The sequence below is a fragment of the Amblyomma americanum genome, chromosome 9 (genome assembly GCF_052857255.1).
Source record: "Amblyomma americanum isolate KBUSLIRL-KWMA chromosome 9, ASM5285725v1, whole genome shotgun sequence".
Classification (NCBI taxonomy): Eukaryota; Metazoa; Arthropoda; class Arachnida; order Ixodida; family Ixodidae; genus Amblyomma; species Amblyomma americanum.
In genome coordinates, this window is record NC_135505.1 from 87,813,948 (window position 1) to 87,833,831 (window position 19,884).

The 19,884-nt window shown below is 46.4% G+C and overlaps 1 protein-coding gene across 1 annotated transcript; it reads right to left on the reverse strand.

Moving 5' to 3' along the window:
* Window positions 1-1,589: 1,589 nt before the first annotated feature.
* LOC144104983 (uncharacterized) lies at window positions 1,590-6,004 on the reverse strand. Its single transcript, XM_077638203.1, has 2 exons — window positions 5,243-6,004; window positions 1,590-2,673 (listed from the first exon to the last, which is right to left on the reverse strand). The coding sequence occupies exons 1-2, from the start codon at window positions 5,591-5,593 to the stop codon at window positions 2,386-2,388; spliced, it is 639 nt and encodes a 212-aa protein (XP_077494329.1). The 5' UTR covers window positions 5,594-6,004; the 3' UTR covers window positions 1,590-2,385.
* Between the last annotated feature and the right edge of the window lie 13,880 nt (window positions 6,005-19,884).

Genomic DNA, 19,884 nt, shown 5'->3' on the forward strand with positions numbered 1-19,884 from the left:
ACACAAAACTACCAACAAAGCGCCCATTATTCATAGAATTGCTGTCTATACTTTCGCAGCTAAATATCAGGTTTTTGACGAATTATAAAACTCGAAGCTATAGTGCAATTTGCTTCTAATTTGTGTCTGTATTGCTAACTGGCTGCAGTATTTCATTAAAATTGCGGGGACCAATTATTCATAAAATTTAAAGTTCACTTCCTGGGTTAGCTTGATGAGCAGTGAACTGCGAGTTCCTAACTTTAAGCTGCTTACCAAAGACATATTTCTTCGCATACAGCTGTATGTTTTGTTGTAGCTTGCAAGTACCATGTTGGCGACCAATTTCGTAATTCTCATTTTAACCAATCAAGCGCAGTCAGACATTTACTCGCCTAGTTCTCCCATACTTAAAAACTGCTTTACGTTAGGGGATTCCCCTTAACACATTTGACTAATTTAGATGGGTATTCTTTCGTGCCGCTTTTTTGCAGATGCTTGGGGACTGTGCTCATTCCAGGTTGTTCTCGCAAGCTTTCGTTCCTGTAGTCGTTACGGGTTCTGCAGCAATGCTTTGTAGAATTTTGTGCGATTTCGTATGTGCAGTTTTGCTGCGACTTGCTGCACAAGTTTACTGCAAAATACCGCGCAAACAAAGTATTTTCAGGGAGTTGCATGTGTTTCGCACCATGATATCTGATTACCATCAACATTTGACTAGGGCGCTCAAAATCCCAAAAGAATATCATTTTATAATACTTCGGCGGTTTATCAGTAAAAACGACCCAGCAGAAACCTCTGAAAATAAAGCAATAAACTTGTGATAAGTCAAAATCTGTGATCATTTTCGCCACTCAGGGAACAGACATCTCTACAAGTATATGGTTCGATGGGGTGCTATAGCGGGAGCCGGAAAAAATGTCCCGAGAAAAAACGTTCCCGGCAAAAACGTCCCCGGAACACACATCCCCAGAAAAAAACGTCCCGATTTGCGAAGTAGGAAAAAATGTCCCCAAACGGGTGACAACAAACGCATGTGTACATGCATGCAACTCGCATGCATGCGACTCGCAAGCGTGTACGGCTCACATGAGGCGGATACAATTTGTTTGCTGGTGGAACGAGTGACTGACCCGGAAACGCAACGGCATGGTCAGAGCAACGCAAGTGTGGCCGTGGTTTATCGCTCGACGCTTGGAATGTTTGGAACAAAACACATGACGAGAAGGACGCCTCGATATCCGAAATAATACAAGCTAAATACAAGCAATATCGTGGACTGCAGGATGCAAGTGATTATATATATATATATATATATATATATATATATATATATATATATATCATAACGAACGCACTTGACATCATGACCGAACGTTTCTTGCTGGGCATCGTGTTTGTAGGCACAAGGACAGCGCGTGTCCTCTACACTATCATCGAGCTATCACATGACGCCGACTCAATATTTAAGGGGCAGTAGTTCAGCGCCTATGCACCGCACCAGGAGACCGCAGCTTGTACTGCGTTTCTTCTTCGCAAGCTGTAACATTGCAAGCTACAACAATTGCAAATGTCGACACAGAAGCGACTAAACAACGAACAGATACGGAGCGTCCATGAAGAACAATGATGGCGGCGAAAGGGAAGTGGTCCAGAGCAAGTGCACCTCTGGATCGTTCGGCGCTTCTGCGAAGTCATCTGCAGAAGTGCTTTTCCATTGCATGACCAGGACTGCATGACCATGAAGTGGTCTGGTACTACAAAATACTTCATGCTTACATCTATTCTCAAATCCAAAACTCTAATAAAGATCAGTTTTCTGTCAAGTGGGTTCCAAAAGAAATTTTTTATTCTCTTGGGTCATTTTTTTCTAAACGGTGCTTCCTCAGGGAACCTTTTTTCCAGGGACCTTTTATCCGGCGATGTATGTTCCAGGGACGTTTTTTCTGGGGGAGTTTCCTTCTACACCCACTTTAGCGGCGGGCACTGCCGAAAGCTGTACAACACTTCATGAGAAAACAGACACTATAAAGACACAAAAGTCTCTAATGCAGGCGTCGGTAAGGAACCTGCCAATCTTTGCGCCCTCCACGTATCGACTAAGTAACAGCGATGAAAATATTCCCCACACATTGTCGTAGAAGCTGTAGTAGTATTCCTTACATCGCACCAGTAGGCGCAATGACGTCAGCACACCAAATGATATCTTGAAGACACAGCACTTGAGGCGCGGTGTTAATGTGGCAACGCACCACTTGTTCCTAAAACCATTGACACAAGCGCAACTCCCCAGTTAGTGTTCAGAGCACTCGTAGGTCACCATTTTGACCTGTTGTCTTTTGCTCTTCGTCTATGCTCAAGCACAGGCCTGGGGGAAAATGTGTTCGCGTATCAAGTTGGCGGTGATCACGCCTGGGATGCTGCTTTTGCTACACCATGTGTCCATAGTTGCGACGCGGTGTAAGAGATGTACGCCACGTAGGCGAAGAGGCCCAGACTGGCCACAGACAACACCCCGTTCACCACAGAGCTAAAGCGGGTGTAGCTCAAGGCAACGTTCAGGCGATGCATCAGCCCGGCGATCCACTCTTGGCAGTTGTTCCAGACGAGGCAGTACACAGACCGGGACCCATTCATTGCGCTCAGAGCGTTTGTCAATGTCTTGAGGGAGAAGCGACCACTCCGGAGGAAGAGCTGCACAGTAAATGGAAAAGAGGATAGGAAAATGGCTACTGCTACATCATATGTTATCAGTAGTGATCACAGCAGGATGCTGTGTCTGTGCGGTTACAGCACAAGTCGAACATATTACTGAAAAGGCACCTGGTACCCTAATCAACAGCTTTTATTTATTTATTTATTTATTTATTTATTTATTTATTTATTTATTTATTTATTTATTTATCACTTTACCGCAGAGGCAATTGGCGTTACACTAGGAGGGGACGGGGAGAAATTAATACACAACATGTGCAATAAGGTCGCAGGCACAAGAACACAATGCAGAGAATGCAAATGCAGTATCATTTCAAACCATGAAACAACAGTATAAATATCAGAGAAATGAAGCCGTTTTCGTTCACCATTGTGGACACGACATGTTGAGGCGACTTATTCAACTCATTTATTGTTTTCGCAAAAAAAATGACATTTTTACTAAATTGTTTTCGCATAACGTGAAAAAATAATTGTAATTTACTTTAGCACTACAAAAAGCAAGGGAACGAAAGAGCACATAATCAGGAGGTCATCATATAATCGCAGACCTGCCATGTAGATACTGCAGAGAAATAAGCGAATGACGCACAGTTTGTGGGAAAGACCACTGGTGAGGAGCATTAACTTCCGAACTCTACTTACGATGGGGTGTGGGCGAAATGATTACTTGTGTATAAGCCCGACCAGCTGAGCATAAAATATTTTTGCAGGGTGGCCCTAGAGTCAACGCTCATTCGGAAAAATAATAATAAAAACTTGTTCGGCAGAACTAAATTCGAAGAGGGGTGTTGGTGTTGTTCACAAACGGAACTATCAGAAGCTACTGTTTCATATGAGTGTTCAAAAATGCGACTGGCACAGGCGTACTGCGGCATGTAAGAGAAAACATAGAAGCTGGCAATTGTGCAGAAAAAGATTTCGATTCCGACCTCTATACGCCCACGATATCGGTAGAACGAAAAGCCTTTTGAACTCTGCCGGACTAAGCAAATGATTAGTAAGATTAGTAATAGAGATTAGTAAGTATCTGTTAAATAGTACATTCACACCAATCCCTTCGCCGTCAAGAGAGAGCTAAATCCACTGCTTCGGATCGAAATCAGACGGAAAACCAGGCGGCGAGCGCTATCGGTACGGAAGCCATCAGATTTCTGCCACCGAAACCGGTCGATCGCAGCTGGACGAGAGGAACCCAAAGAAAGCGGTTTCGCCTCCAGATTCGGCCGATAACGACTGCTGCAAACCGGCTGTCGTGAGCTCGGCGCGCGCCCATTCAGCTCAAGCTCCGCAGCATTCCGGCGGCAAAATTACATCCAATGGCACACGCGATGTCTTTTATGCTACAGATCGCGGCGCTTACAATCTGGATACGATCCCAGGACATTATATGCTCGCAAATCTGTGGAGGCACTCAGCACCCCTCGCCTTCTCCGAGTAAAAAGTTGTGATATTTTCATAATGCCTGTTTGTTTTCTTGGAATGCGTTCATATCGGACACGAGGGGGAAAGCGTGGAAGCCATAAGCTCTACAGTTCAACTTCACTGGTTAAACACCCAGTATTTACCGGTCGCAGCGATTGACAATTGTCTCCGGCGTAGCTACGACAACCTCAGGATGATAGATCTGATTGGGCTTACACGCATAAATGAGATACGCACCAATTGCAAATAAGCAGAGCAAATCTTAGCATCAACCAGTCGTCCAGCTCGAAGAATGGGCAGCTGTAGACCAAATGCTCCTTGTTTAAAATTCTGCCCCTAGCATGGGCTGTCTTAATTTACCTAAAAACGCAAAACAATCGAACTTCAAACCCTTACCAAAGCTTTCCCACGTGTGTCTTGGATGCCTCAGCCTATTACTAAATACTGATATGCTACCCCGCCACATGGCCTGTTCCGCTAATGCGCAGAAAGAAAATGTCGCTTCGTTGGCGCCTCCGCACGTTGGTTTTGCAGAATTCACAGTGCGCGTTTCAGTAGTTTTGTGATTGCTTACATCGGTTCTGTGACGAAACGTTTGAACGCTCTTATATGGCTTACGTTCTCACAGTTAGCAAGTTTGAGTGTAAACGGCAGTGAAATAAATAATGAAAAACAAGGCGTTAAAGGCAACCAGGGGAGAGCAGTACAGACATTTTTTATAGAAGCGAGGCAGGCGTAAATTTTTTGCTCACCTAAATGTGAAAGAAAAAAAAATGCGCAGTGAAAACGCCTTCGGAGACCGAAAAACTACATTACTTGCTTAAAAATGGCCCGGCTATTGTTTTTGAAACCAAAACCTGCTCTCGAAACACGAATAAGCGATACAGAAGTGTAGCAGTTGCGCCAAGTACCCTTTCTTTTGAACGTCACCCGCCAAGAAGAAATAACTAATTAATGCAAACATATATAAAAGAGACAGTAAGGGCACTAAATTGAGCCAAATCTGCAAGAAATTTTTTAACAAATGGTAAATTCCGCTAAAGTCTTAATGCCCCCGAAGGTGCTAACAACAACCGCTAAGATCTTTCCAGCCGTTCACTGTGTCTACAATGTGTGCACCCACCTTGCGCGGTCTCTCCATTTCGAGTACTTCCCGCGTCGTCACGAATCCGTGACCCTCCAGGTAGCCGCTGGATTTGCCAGCTTCGAGCATGACGACCACGTGGTCGGCGGCACTGCCTGCCGGGGCGCTACCTTTGAAGACAAACACAGCTTGCCAGTGCTTCGCAAAAGGGAAGTCCAGCATTTCTGCCTTGGGCAACACGTTCGACAGTGGAGATGAAGTGACCGGTGGTGAAGACAAGTGCGGTGCTGTAGAACCACTGCTGGACGAACCGGACAAAGGGCGGATGTGCAAGAACACGTCACAGTCGTACTCCACTTCGGGATTGGCCATAGGCATGCAATGCTGCATCCTGCTTATCACAACGCCAGAATTAGAGCGCGCTGTGAGCGCAAATCGGCAGTTGTCGGTTGGCACAATTTTTGATATCACAACGGCATTCCGGTCGCAAGCCGATGACCGCTGCTACGGCTGCAGAGCAGCGAAGAAGAACGCAACGGCGTCTCAGCAGTAACCAACGAAGCTGGGCCAAGCGTAAGATACTGAAGTAAAAGCTTTCAACAGTGGAAACTTGCAATGGAAAAAAAGAAAAATGTTGGCGCTTTGCGATTGAGACAAGACAAGAGAATCGGAGAATGCGAGTCGAGGAACCCCAGTGAAAACAACGCGGTCAATCAGAAAGGATCTTCGCCGACCGAGGCGAGACGATAGTAAAAGATCGGCTCCAAGGCCCTGAACACTTTCTAACACATATTCTCGCCTCTCTGCGCAAAGGGCAGACTGTGTAGCAAGCTGGACGCGTCACAGTATCTTATAGATTTGTGCGATACGCTTCGCTTCTAAATGCCTGACGAGGTAGGCACCATAAAAGCAATTGGGACCTCGCCAGGAAGCCTTCACCTCCGGTGTTTCTTAATTGCACCGGGACCCACTTGCCGCACCCACTTATCCGTACACCCACCATGCGGGTTTAGTGGCTAGGAAACTGAAGTCGTCATTTCGGTCATGTTCACGGAACATCGCTGTCGTGTTACGCATAGCGATTAAGTATTGGGCGAGCAAGGTCATCTGAGCTCCGTTTTGTGGTGACACCAGTTGGCACGTGTGAGGTAAAGCATGGAAAGAACTTCGTTTTATTATTTATATAGAAGAAACGGTGCCATGCGGTGTGCTGTACAGGTCCTTAATTTTGTTTTGCAAAAATGTCGGCTTAGTGCTGCCAGATGTTTCATGTTCAGAATAAGTATTGTTTTCAGCTGAAAACATTTGGCAACCGCGAGACATGCCTCAGCTACTGATAAAAACCTGTTAATTATGCGAAATCGTCCTACTTATCGGTTTGGATTATCTTTCAACTACATTTGCATGATGTAAATTTCTGGGAGAGTTGCTTCATGCATGGCAATGAAGGAACTATCGGAAAACGGAGAGTAGACGTGAAAGCGCACGCACCATTGCTGATAATTCAACTGATTCCAGTTGCGAGATATGTTTAAAGACAAGTTTGTCTTTTTTTTAGCGGTCCTACGTCTACTTGACGCTGGTACCCTCAGTTCCAGCTTTATTTTCAATACGTAACGCTTTCAAAGTTTGATCTTTTCATGCCATCTAGCGATCGTGTTGAGTCTCCCTCCAACCTTTGGTTTCGTCTATTTTTGCGCTACTTTCACCATGAGTCCCATTTAAATTGCCCAGCTTTCCACCCTAACTCCGCAGACGTAGTGTGCTTTCAAATGTGCAGAATTAATCTTGTCATTAATGCACAGGCGGGCAAAAATTATTATAGTGCGAGCCATGCATCGCCCAAAAAGTCTGGGTAGAGTGATTGCTTTTTTTTCTGTCAATTTTGCCCTTACTACCAGCAGACTATTCATTCACCCACAACGCTCACAATTGACTTTTAACATCTGCATTTTATCAGTGAGACCGAGCATCTTGCTTTTAGTGGCATTCTGACGCTCCGTCCTTTAAATTGCTGTGTTCGAACAACCGAAAAAAGGGGTGTTTATGTGTCCAAATGTGTGTTCACATACACAATATTATATGAACATAATGAATGTGTTCACATTCGCAGCTCGTACTGCAACTAAGAATGCAGTCACAGATAATTGTTCCCATTACGACAGGAATTTCTCGACCACCACCAGATTAAGAAGAAACATTGCTGTCGCCGCTTGATGCTGTCAGGATAGCTTATACGCCGAGTTTATATGGTTCTTAGAATGCGTCCTTAAGTTCCTATATTGCAATGAAGACTTAGCACAAAGCATGAGATGGGTTCATTTCGAAATATAGGCAGGGCATGTGTGTAACTTATGATATTGGTTTGATATATTGCCTGCGGTGGATACACGGAAAAGAAGACAGTTGCAAACGGAAGCACTGCATCAATGCAATTAATGAAAGCAGTGCATCGAGCCAAGAACATAAGCTGCTTTTAACTGAGTTCAGAGGGATACTTTTGTTTTTCTTCCTCAACTTCATTTTGCCTCAACCAAGTACGGTTTGCACCTGAGAAAGCATAAATGTTAGGGTCAGAGGAAAGGATTCTAGAATGCCACAAAAGTGCTCTCTTTTATTAAACGGGGGCAGATGAAGTTAAATTTAAAGCTACTGCCGCAGAAGAAAAAATTGAGGAAATCTTAAAAAGCGCTCCACAAACGTTTAATGACTAGTCTTGTCTACGCCAGGCTATGTTTTTCGACCATATCCGCTATCCGCATGAAGGTAATATGGTTTACAAGTTTCGAGTGCAGCAATACCGTTTTCGTTTTGTAGTGCCTACACTATTTCAACATGGATGGGTTTCTTTATTGGCATAGCATGAGACACTGTTCCTTGTTGATTACACGCAGAGTCGCGCACTTTAAACGGGAACACTCTGCCCGCTGAGAAAGTTGGTATCTTTTTGAAGACTGCGCAAGCGGGCCGAAAGAATACGGTGCCGGCAGGACTTTGAGAAAGAGGTGGGGGCGGCGCAACAGAAGGAGGCAGAGCAAAAAATGGAGGGTTTGTTGGATACGTGACCGGTGCGAATAGGTGATGCATGGGTCACGCCTTCAGCAAAGGTGTGCGGTCCAGTGACAAGAAGAAGCTGATGACAAAGATTTTGGATTTATGCTAACAATCTTGAATAATATTACGCTTTGATCAACGACAGAAACTAGGACGGGTTCCAAGGATAACCGGCAAGGCCGACAGTAGCAAGGGTCTGGGCAGGGCCGCCAACCCACTCCGTAGAAGCAAATTGCTTTCGTAATTGGTCATACACTTCGCAGAGTTCAGTGATGCCAGAGACATAGGTAGGATTCTTTGCCGAGAACGTTGAAAAGTGTTGTCGGCGTTGCACTCCAGGATGTTGTTGACCTGTTCCAGCTCTGGCATAGACGGTTTTGGTTTGGTTTGGTTTATGATGGTTTAACGTCCGAAAGTGAGTCAGGCTACGAGGGTTGCCGCAGTGATCGGCAGTGGAAGTTTCGACAACCTGGGATTGCTTAACATGCACTGACATCGCCTAGAACACGGGCCTCTAGAATTTCGCCCCCATCGAAATTCGATTGCCGTGGCCGGGATCGAACCCGTGTTTTTCGGGTCAGCAGCCGAACGCCATAACCTCTGAGGCACCGTAGCGGCTGAGATGAGCTGACATGCTTGCACAGGTGAACAATGACCTCGATGTAGCTAGTGAACGACCCACCGCTTTGGTGAGCTCAGGCTCGGAGACGTTGTTCGGTGTCAAGCTTCCGCACCACGGGGCAGCCGAATGCGCATTCGAATCTTGCCTTCAGTGAGAACCACGTCAGGATGTCGACTTCATAGTTGAGAAAGCAAAGGTTCGCAACGCGCAGGTATGGTCAAAAGTTCCCAGTCCGCTCCGAGTGAGTCAGGAGCGATTGCTCTTCGCTGTCGCGCCTCGCACACGCCGGCTTCGAGGGTGCGCGCTGACAGGGCATGAAATCCTCTCACCTTGTTGCTCTCCTTTATAACGAAGCTGGCAAAAAGCTAGTGCGGCATGTGCATTCCCTTTTCACTCTTCGATTCCTCTCTCGTAGTGAACGTGGCCTCCAGCATGGTGCTTTACTTTACGGGAAACTGTAGTTTTTCGGGAACTGACTCTGTGATGGCGGCCACATCTAGTTGGACTCCATGCGCTTATAAGCACTTTTCGGCTTCCTGGCGTACTATCCGTGCGTTTACCTTCACATGAGCTCTGTACCGGCTCTTTGAGGCATCCGCGTGACATCTGAAGGGCTGTTTTCTCGAATTTTTGTTTTAATGTTTGGAAACGGGCAACACATAAACGCGGTCAGAGTCCCGCATATTTTATTTTCTTCTGGAAGAATTCTTGTTCTCTGCAATATTCAATGCTCTGTCCTAAGCTGTGTGTTAATGGGTGAATTCGCAGCCTTCGGGCGCGTAGCGCTGCCGAAGTAGCTGTTGTGCAGGAGCAGCTGGCATAAAATGTTGACGCTTTCGCTGAGTATTTTGTACGCTCCTGTGCAGAACGTTCCATCCAAGCGCTTACGCGCGTCTTCCTGTGCTCACGAGCACGAGACGGAGAACAGAACGCATCGAATCGCCAATTGAGGTGTTAGACTATGCTTGATGTTCTAGCAGCTGTTCTCTCGCTTTCTCTTTGCGTGCTTGTCGCGTGATGTCCGGATTGATTCTTCATCGCACGGGAAGAAATAGTTGGTGTGCTGTGAGTCCCTGCCTCGGATTGACTTTATTTGCGGTTGGTGTTGCGCTCGCGCTGTCGAACTATCGGCTTCCGAACATGCCACGCTCCGTTCATGACATGGACCAAATCTTTTCGCCTTTCTGCAGCGAATCTGACGCATGATTTAAATATGGAGAAAAGGCGATAAACTCAAACACTGCGCTGCTGAAATAGTTTACCATGCACTTATGTGTCGTCAACCTTGTATTGCAGTGCAATGAACAAATGACGGCGGAAGCATCAGACTGATTTCGCTGTCGCAGAGATAGCGTCTTGATCTCGAAGAACGACAGAAAGTGAATCACTAGCGATGTGACACTCGCGTTTGATCTGACTCGCTGATCCAAATGAAGAAAAGTAAATGCCACCGTCGTGCTCCAGATGAAAGTCAGTTCGACATCAGGGATTTAGATCAGCACCGTGGTGGCCGATAACTGCCGTAGCGCTGCCCAGAACAGCCAGGACAGACGGGTGAAGGCATACGACCGATGGCTGAAATATCTTCCTTATAGGAAAGCTATCTTTGAGATGGCAAAAAAAAACCATGCGCCCCGTTATCGTCTCTTCACTGCTATGCGACACCTGGATGACGACGCAGAAATGCAACTTATTTTCTTGCAGTGACGTCGTGCGTATGATTACCGCCCGTTGGCCATGCACTAGAGACACGTAAGACTGGCAGGAGAGGAGCGAAATCCTTCGCTCTTTCTTTTCAGTGGAGCGCCATTTGCTTGAGCGCCGATAGCGCGGCCGCGCGGCCGCGCCACCAAAAGCAAACGCATCCAGACAGAAGCAGGTGCTCACAGCATAGCCACTTTTCCGAGTCGGCGATAAATAATCAACGTGTAAATCACACGACAAGCGCGCAAAGAAAGCGGGAGAACAGTTGCAACAACATCACGCGTAGTGTTATCACATTAACTGCAATATGACACGCGTCGTGAGCCGCGTATATGCTGAGCAGGTATTTTTTGACATGTTGTATGAGTCCTTTTTTCTGTCAGAGGGACAAGCTTGAGCGCCGAAAAAGTATAATTGATAGATCGAGCGTACTGCGTAGGGGCACACGAAAGATTTCACAAAAGCGCCCACAGCATGTTTTAGCGGCTTCAGCACATGATGACTTGAGCTGTGTTGCTAGCACAGAGGATATAATTAAGCTCACTCATTAACATTTGACTCAGGACCGCACGCTGGCAACATGGCAGCAAACGTGAAATTCTTCAGAATCAAAAGCAAACATTCAGGACTCCAGGCTCTAACCATTTCCGTATGTAGTCAATTTCCAGACTAGGAAACAAAGGTGTAAGAATATTGCGTTTGAGAGGACAAGCAGATGGCTCACAGAGCCGCAATCGAGCTCGTGTGAACGCAAACGCATTATATCGTGCGCCATGAAATAGGATGGTATGGAGAAGCACACGGAGTCTAACGAAGTATACCCGCCAGTATTCTGCGTCACTTTCTGGGAAACTGTCGTCTACTAAGCCGCGCGCTGTACTGCAGCGCAGTTCGATGTCGAACTGTGAAGGCGCATGCCGCACTAGCTTTTTTGCGGCTTTGTGATCAAGGGGAGCACAAAAGAGGGAGGAAGTCATATCCTCTCAGTGCGCGCCCTCGAAGCCAGTGCGTCCAGGCGGGCTTGCGATGGCAGCGCTCACGCGACAGCAGAGAGCAGACGCTTCTGGCTCGGTCGGAGCAGCCTGGGATCTTTTGACCGCCCTGTAGTTGGGGTAAAAGAGCACGTTGGTAAACCTGAAAGAATCGTCCCCTCTGTTATTACAGCTGACACGATTGTAGGAGGCCAGCCAATCGTCGACGTCGTGGTCATCGGTAGCACTGCAAACAACAGCGTCGCGCTGCCATTTAATGCCATGGAAAGAAACCAATAAGTCCTAACTACCGTGCCATTAGCAAAGGACTGTTGGAGCGATAGGTGGCGATGTCTGACTCCTACCGCATTTCACTGTGGCCAGTTAGAGCGACGTGCGGCCAAGCAGTTTCATTCTGAGAACAGGTTTGATGACCGGCTTTTCCACCGTATGTAATGTGGGGATTATTGACAGGGCTTCGCGCTGTAACGCTCAGCCAGACGTTCTGTGCGGCTATCTCTCGTGACGTTGCTAGAGTTCCAGGTCGTCTTCATCTTCTTTAGCGTTGTGCCGCGTTCTCTGTCGCGGTCTGTGCCTCTACAGTGCGAGAAAAAAACAACAATAGCATCCGCGAATGAAAATAAAAAGCGACACCGACTCTCGAGTACCTTCGTTAAGATGCGAAATAGGGGAGGGCAGCCACTGAATGAAGATACCATTCTTAGTGTGAAATCAGTAGCGCCTTGGGTACTACTTCTAGGAGTCTGCGTGGCCATCACCATCACACGAGTCAGGAAGGTAAAACAAGGATCATTACCACTACGCTATCTGTCTAGCGTTTAACATAGTAATATTGTTACGGGGAAATACTGTTTACATTTACTTACAAGCGTTAATGGTTAGAATAAAGAGTTCCTAGCAGAGAGCACCAATACGAACAGGGAGCAGCATTAACCTCCTCATCTACGTTCGCCCTTTCACGCGAGAGGCCACTTCGTCTTCCACTGCCACATCGTCGTAACAATATAAACGGGGAATTTGGGATTTATAAGATCACAGGCCGCGTCTAATGTCAGTAGAACAACATATAGGACGAAAAACAGGCAAAGCTTTAAATAAGAAAAAAACAAAGGCACGTATGTGTTGAATTGCGCTATTGTGCGCCAAGTTCGGACATCCTTTCTGTGCCTCTTGGGCTGATGTAATTCCAGTGCTCTAGAAGCAGGATGCCTAGTAAATACTCTATTCGTAGTGAAGACATCCTTCGATGCTGAAGAATATTCGCCTTCCACGGTGTAAGGATATATATATTTATATGTTGACACTCCGCTCGACGGACCGTCCAGATCTTGGTCGTCGGTCCTCGTGCTACTTTTCAGCGCGGACAGATTGCGCCATGTGATGATATAGTCCAGTATATTCGCCGATGAGCGGCAGCCGTACTGCATGTGTTGAGGGGACGTTCAGTGGCGCGGTAAGCACAGTTGTGATTAAGTGCTGCAATGCACAGAAGGAGTGAAACTTTTTTCGACATCGATTAATTTTACACTACTTCGTGCTCTGCAAGCTGGAACAGCATGAATGGGCAAAAGAGCAGCGAGGACGTGGCCTTATGTCCTTCAGAGCTCGTTATCAAAATAGATTCGTTGCAAGTTTTTTTCCGTTCATCCGCATGGCTGTCGAGAGCATGGTTAATTATTCCGCCTATTTAAGATAAACGGTCGGCCTCCACGTGCACGCTACCACCCACGTCCATTATAAATGGCTACCATCCGCTTTTAAACTCCTCTTCATAAAAGAGTGCGACTGGCAGTACGCGGTAAAAATGTGAAAATTCCCCCTTTTTAGTGTCGCCATGAAATCAAGGAGTAAAATAAAGCATTCAAATGATTTTACTTTTTTTTCGAAACAGTATTACGTCGGCTTGAATAATCCTTCAGAAACTTTAAAAACTCCTTAGTGTCTGCCCGCCGCCTAGTGCCAGCTGCCGGTTCGTTGCGCTTGCAGGCGATGACGCACCTGCAAGTTTTTAAGAATGCGGCTGAAAAAAGTGTGCGGCAGTACAGTCGTGGCTCTTTACGTACAACTGGAAGTAGGGAAGTGTTCCTAGAAACCAAATTTTCTCCATGTATTTACGCCCCATGAATACAGAAAAGCTGGACAGGCATTGAGCAAAGTGAAAATGCATCGCCGTTGGGGGTCCGTGAATTTTTCTATACATAAATAAATAATTGGTTTTTTGGGGAAAGGAAATGGCGCAGTATGTGTCTCATATATCGTTGGACACCTGAACCACGCCGTTAGGGAAGGGATGAGGGAGTGAAAGAAGAAAGGAAGAAGGAGGTGCCGTAGTGGAGGGCTCCGGAATAATTTCGACCACCTGGGGATCTTTAACGTGCACTGACATCGCACAGCACACGGGCGCCTTAGGTCGGGTTTGAACCCGGGAACTCCGGATCAGTAGTCGAGCGCCCTAACCACAGAGCCACCGCGGCGGGTTGAATTTTTCTAAGAACAGCAATAAGAACAAAACATCGCCTCCCTTAATCGCTTGCTTACTTTCCTCTATTTCTAGGAGGGCCTTGTGATGCAAACAAAGCAAGAGATTTAATTTTCTGTAATCATAGCACAGGGTATGGCGATGCCTTGGCGCTCAAGGATACAGCCTAAATGTTACATTTTTTTATTCATAACGGAAGCGAAGAAGCACAAACACGAGAAGAAACACGAAAACACATGGACGAACGCTGCACTCACAACTAGTTTTATTGAAAACAGATTTTGTGTAAATAAAGGTTCTACGCGTCTGCGCACTAAAGAGATTATAAAAAACAATCACATGCCACGGTAAGAGAAGAAACACATCTTATAGCCGCGAAAGGGTCGAACACGGAAGTGTGCATAAAAAAAGAAGCATCATTGCTACAGCAATGAGCTCTTTTCTTTATATAATAGGACTCTGGGAGTTCACGTGCCGTTTTATTACTGCTCCTACCTTGAATCTAGCGCTTTCTAAACGTGGCGCACATTCCCTGCAAAATGGCAGTGCTCAGCCAAGTGCAGACTCTCTTTGTTCTTTAAATTCTTTTCGTGCTCCCCTAGCAGGTCGTTGATACATCACCCCGTTTGACCGATGTACACTTTTCCGCATGTATGTGGCAGCTCGTATACCACCCCTGAAGCGCACTGCACATAGGGCGTGGTGTGCTTTTCGCTTCTTAAGTCGCTTATTCTTGTCTCCTTTCCGGATGTACGAGTGCACAGCTTGTAAAGCTTCACCAGAGCCGAAATTTTTTTTTAACCTTTTTTCGGTAACAAGGTGCATCCTTGACGGCTTAGTGTACGCAAGGAGCTTTCGGGAACGGAAATGCGCATGCGCACAGCGCAAGCACGAGCTCTGCGTCTTGTGTACATACGCAATCCGGCGGACTTTGCGGTGAGGTGCTTGCGTGGCTTGCGTGGTTAACGTTGACACTACGGCGGAACCCGGCCCGCCCGCTTAGGATCAAATACTGCGTCGCCGCAGCATTTTTCGACGCGATAGCTCGAAACGGTTGTATTCGCTTTTATTTTCCTCATTCTGGCGCCTCCGTAATAATAGAGGTGAGAAATAGTGACCGCTTGTTAGATAAATTGAAGAATTGCTTAATGCTAAACCTACGAACGGTCATACACCAATGGCCGATGCCGGGGCTAGCAAAAAATCTTTTCCTTCTTTTTATTATTATTTTAATAAAACCACATACTACTACATTGTCGTCATAAAAACGAACCCGGTGATGCACTTCTCCAGCGTTGCACTGGAATTTTCATTTGATTCAATTGATTCACACTGAAAAAAGAAACCTTGGAAAGAATCTGTAACTGCCATTAATAAAATAGAAAAAAAATTTTGACACACATTTCAGGAGTTTTGACTTGCTATGACTAGATGGCGCCACAGTATGCTACGCTTCTCGGGCGCTACGCTAGCCACTCTAAACTAAAACTGACGTTGCCAGGACGGCGGCAGTGCGCGTTAGGCGCGCCCGTAGCTCACGCAAAGTTTTTGCGGACGCAGAGATAAAACTATATAATAGACAGTTTTAGTATAGCGTACGCAAAACCTTTGCGTACGCAATAAAATAGCGTATGTAGAACGCGCATGCGCACAACGCTAAAAGAAGCTTAGCGTTTAGCGTACGCACGCAATTTTCTGGAAATAGCGTATCGTCTTTGCGGGGCTTACGGACGCAAGGTGGCAGCACCCTGCTTGCACGATTCGGTTCTAAAATATCTCGTCATTGCGTTATTCGGCGCTCAACTGGCTGTAAATGGTTGCATTCACTTCCGCTTCTTGTTATCTCACTCGGGCACAATGTTATATGTGATAAGCTGTCGGTAATTTTGAGATAGCAGTCTATTTTCAAGTCTGTAAGCCTAACAACAGGCGGTTTACACTGTCGTCATGGCAACGGCCGTTTGTGTCATTTTTATGGCTATTTTCTCAGAAGTTTCGGTTTCGCCCACGTGTGAGGACCATGGCTGCTAGCCGCGCGTTTTTCGGTCGAATATACTGCTTGAATAAGGAGTTCTCGAGGCAATTTATGTCCTGCAGTTCGTGGCGGGAACGGTGTCGTAGTAGCTCCGACTCCCGTTGGCGCCACATTTCATACTCCAAGTAATCTAATGAAATATCTCCTTTCAGGAGCCATCGCTCCGAATGCGGCAACATGAGGTCGTCGATTTCCACTCATGTGAGCACAGAGAGGAGGCCATAATCGCACAGGATGCTTGAGGGCATGGCGTGGAAGCTGGAGGAAACATCCGCCAAAGAAATCAGCATCATCATCATCATCATCAGCCTTACTACACCCACTGATGGCAAAGGCCTCTCCCATGTCTCTCCAATTAACCCTATCCTTTGCCAGCTGCATCCACCCTTTGCCTGCAAACTTCTTAATCTCATCCGCCCACCTAACCTTCTGCCGCCCCCTGCTCCGCTTACTTTCTCTTGGAATCCACTCCGTTACCCTTAAGGACCAGCGGTTATCTTGCGTTCGCATTACATGCCCTGCCCAAGCCCATTTCTTTCTCTTGATTTCGACTAGGATGTCATTAACCCGTGTTTCTTCCCTCACCCACTCTGCCCGCTTCCGATCTCTTAACGTTACACCTATCATTTTTCTTTCCATGGCTCGCTGCGTTGTCCTTAACTTAAGCTGAACTCTTTTCGTTAGCCTCCACGTCTCTGCCCCGTAGGTGAGTACCGGTAAGATTATGCTGTTGTACACTTTCCTCTTGAGGGAAATTGGTAAACTGCCACTCATGATCTGCGAGAGTTTGCCATATGCGCTCCACCCCATTCGTATCCTTCTAGTTATCTCCCTCTCATGATTCGGATCAGCTGTCACTACCTGCCCTAAGTAGACGTATTCCGTCACAATTTCTAGGCTGTCGCTGCCAATTGTCAACTGTTGCTCCCTTGCTAGGCTGTTGAACATTACCTTGGTTTTCTGCATGTTAATTTTAAGACCCATCGATCTGCTCTGCCTGTCTAACTCATTGATCATGATTTGCAGTTCACCTCCTGAGTGACTCAGCAAGGCAATGTCATCAGCAAATCGCAGATTATTTAGGTATTCTCCATTTATTCTTATTCCCAGCTGTTCCCAATTCAGGCCTCGAAATACCTCCTGTAAACTTGCGGTGAACAGCATTGGCGAGATCATGTCTCCTTGCCTGACGCCCTTCCTTATTGGACTTTATGGAGGACTATAGTAGCTGTGCAGTTGCTATATATATCTTCCAGTATTTTGACATAAGGCTCTTCTACCCCCTGATTACGCAATGCCTGTATGACTGCTGCGGTTTCCACTGAGTCGAATGCTTTCTCGTAATCAATGAAAGCTATATATAGAGGTTCGTTATATTCTGCGCATTTCTCTATCACCTGATCGATAGTGTGAATATGATCTATTGTGGAATATCCTTTACGAAAGCCTGCCTGATCATTTGGTTGATTGAAGTCTAATGTTGCCCTGACTCTATTAGCGATTACCTTAGTAAATACTTTGTAGGCAACGGATAGTAAGCTGATCGGCCTGTAATTTTTCAAGTCCTTGGCGTCTCCCTTCTTATGAATTAAGATAATGTTTGCATTCTTCCAAGCTTCTGGTACAGTCGAGGTCATAAGACATTGCGTATACAGGGTGGCTAGTTTTTCTAGCACGATGTCCCCTCCATCCTTCAACAGATCTGCTGTTACCTGATCCTCCCGAGCTGCTTTTCCCTTTTTCATTGCTTCTAAGGCTTTCATTACTTCATCTTTCGTTACTGGTGGTATGACGCATTGCTGTGCACTGCTGTCTTTCTTATTAACGCTCTGATTACATTGGCTACTGTACAGGTCTCTGTAGAACTCTTCGGCTACGTTAACTATCTTATCCGTATTGCTAATGACATTGCCCTGCTTGTCTCTTAATGCATACATCTGGTTTTTACCTATGCCTAGTTTCCTCTTCACTGTTTTTAGGCTACCTCCATTCTTTATAGCATGCTCGATTCTCTCCATATTAAACTTCCTTATGTCGGCTCCCTTGCGCTTATTTATTAACTTTGATAGCTCCGTTAGTTCTATTCTATCGGTAGGGTTAGATGCCCTCATGTTTTGGCGCTTCTTAATCAGATCTTTCGTCACCTGAGATAGCTCGCCGGTATCCTTTCGAACGGTCCTACCGTCTACTTCTACTGCGCACTCCGTAATTATTGATGTCAGATTATCGTGCATTGAATGAACATCAAGATCATCTTCCTCAGTTAAAGCCGAATATCTGTTTTGCAGCGCTATCCTAAACTCCTGTGCTTTCGCTCTTACGGCTAACTCGTTAATGGTCTTCTTCTTCCCTAGCTTCTTCCGTTCCCTCTTCAAGCCTAAGCTAATTCTAGACCATACCATTCTGTGGTCGCTACAACGCACCTTTCCGAGGATGGCCACATCCTGAATGATGCCAGGTTTAGCGCATAGTATGAAGTCGATTTCGTTTTTAATCTCACCATTGGGGCTCTTCCAGGTCCACTTCCTGTTTTCGCGTTTGCGGAAGAAGGTATTCATGATCCGTAAATTATTTCTATCCGCGAATTCGACTAATAACTCTCCCCTGCTATTTCTAGAGCCTATCCCATAGTCACCGACCGCGTGGTCGTCAGCCTGCTTCTTGCCCACCTTCGCATTGAAGTCGCCCATCAGTACAGTGTACTGCGATTTTACTCTATTCATTGCTGATTCTACGTCCTCATAGAAGCTTTCAACGGTCTGGTCATCATGGCTGGATGTGGGTGCGTAGGCCTGCACCACTTTCAGCTTGTACCTCCTATTCAGCCTAATTACTATAGCCGCTACCCTCTCGTTAATACTGTAGAACTCCTCTACGTTGCCAGCTATATCCTTATTAATGAGGAATCCCACACCTAGTTCTCGTCTATCCTCTAACCCACGATAGCACAGTATGTGTCCGTCCTTTAGTACTGTATACGCCTCACCTGTCCTCCTAACTTCGCTAAGCCCTATCACATCCCATTTAATTCCCGCTAGTTCCTCAAACAGCACTGCTAGGCTAGCCTCACTGGCTAAAGTTCTAGCGTTAAACGTTGCCAGGTTCAGATTCCAATGGCGGCCTGTCCGGAGCCAGAGATTCTTAGCACCCTCCGCTGCGTCACAGGTCTGACCGCCGCCGTGGTCAGTTGCTCTGCAGCCGCTGGGGACTGAGGGCCGAGGGTTAATTGGTTTGATCATAGAAGGTTGTGGCCAAGTACTACACCAGGGTGGCCAAATCCTGCTATGGTGAGAGAGTGCGTTGTCGGTTCTTGTTACCGAGATCCGGCCGCAGTCCAGGCCTGGCTATGCAATTCCATCGATACGCGGATTTTTTTTTTAAACCCGGTGGAGAATTGCGCGGCACCAGGATTTGAACCCCGGTCCTCTTGCACGCGAGGCGGATGTTCTACCTCTACGCCATCGCTGCCAAAGAAATAGCAGACGAGAAAAATCGCGCGCTTTGCCGTGGATTGCTTTAGATCAAAACGGCCTCAGAGTTTCTTTTTCTGACGTGTGGTGGCGCTAGGTACTTATCCAAACATGGCTGGACATGGGTGTTGTTTGTGCACTGAGCGCCTGTTGCGAAACGGTCCGCAAACGCTCATCTAAAAGCGTCGTTCGCGCTGTGGATTTAGCGTGCGCAACCGTGCTGAGTACGCAAAAAACGCAAACGCTATACTAAAACTGTCTAATATCAGTGCGCCTACTATAGCGACTGTGCTGCCATTGATAATTTTCTGTCACAAAATGCTGC

Excerpts from the sequence above, each read along its gene's own strand:
- LOC144104983 (XM_077638203.1), bottom strand. The coding sequence starts at position 5,593 with ATGCAGCATTGCATGCCTATGGCCAATCCCGAAGTGGAGTACGACTGT. Across the intron at positions 2,674-5,242 it reads AAATGGAGAGACCGCGCAAG|CTCTTCCTCCGGAGTGGTCG; the intron begins GTGGGTGCACAC and ends TTTACTGTGCAG.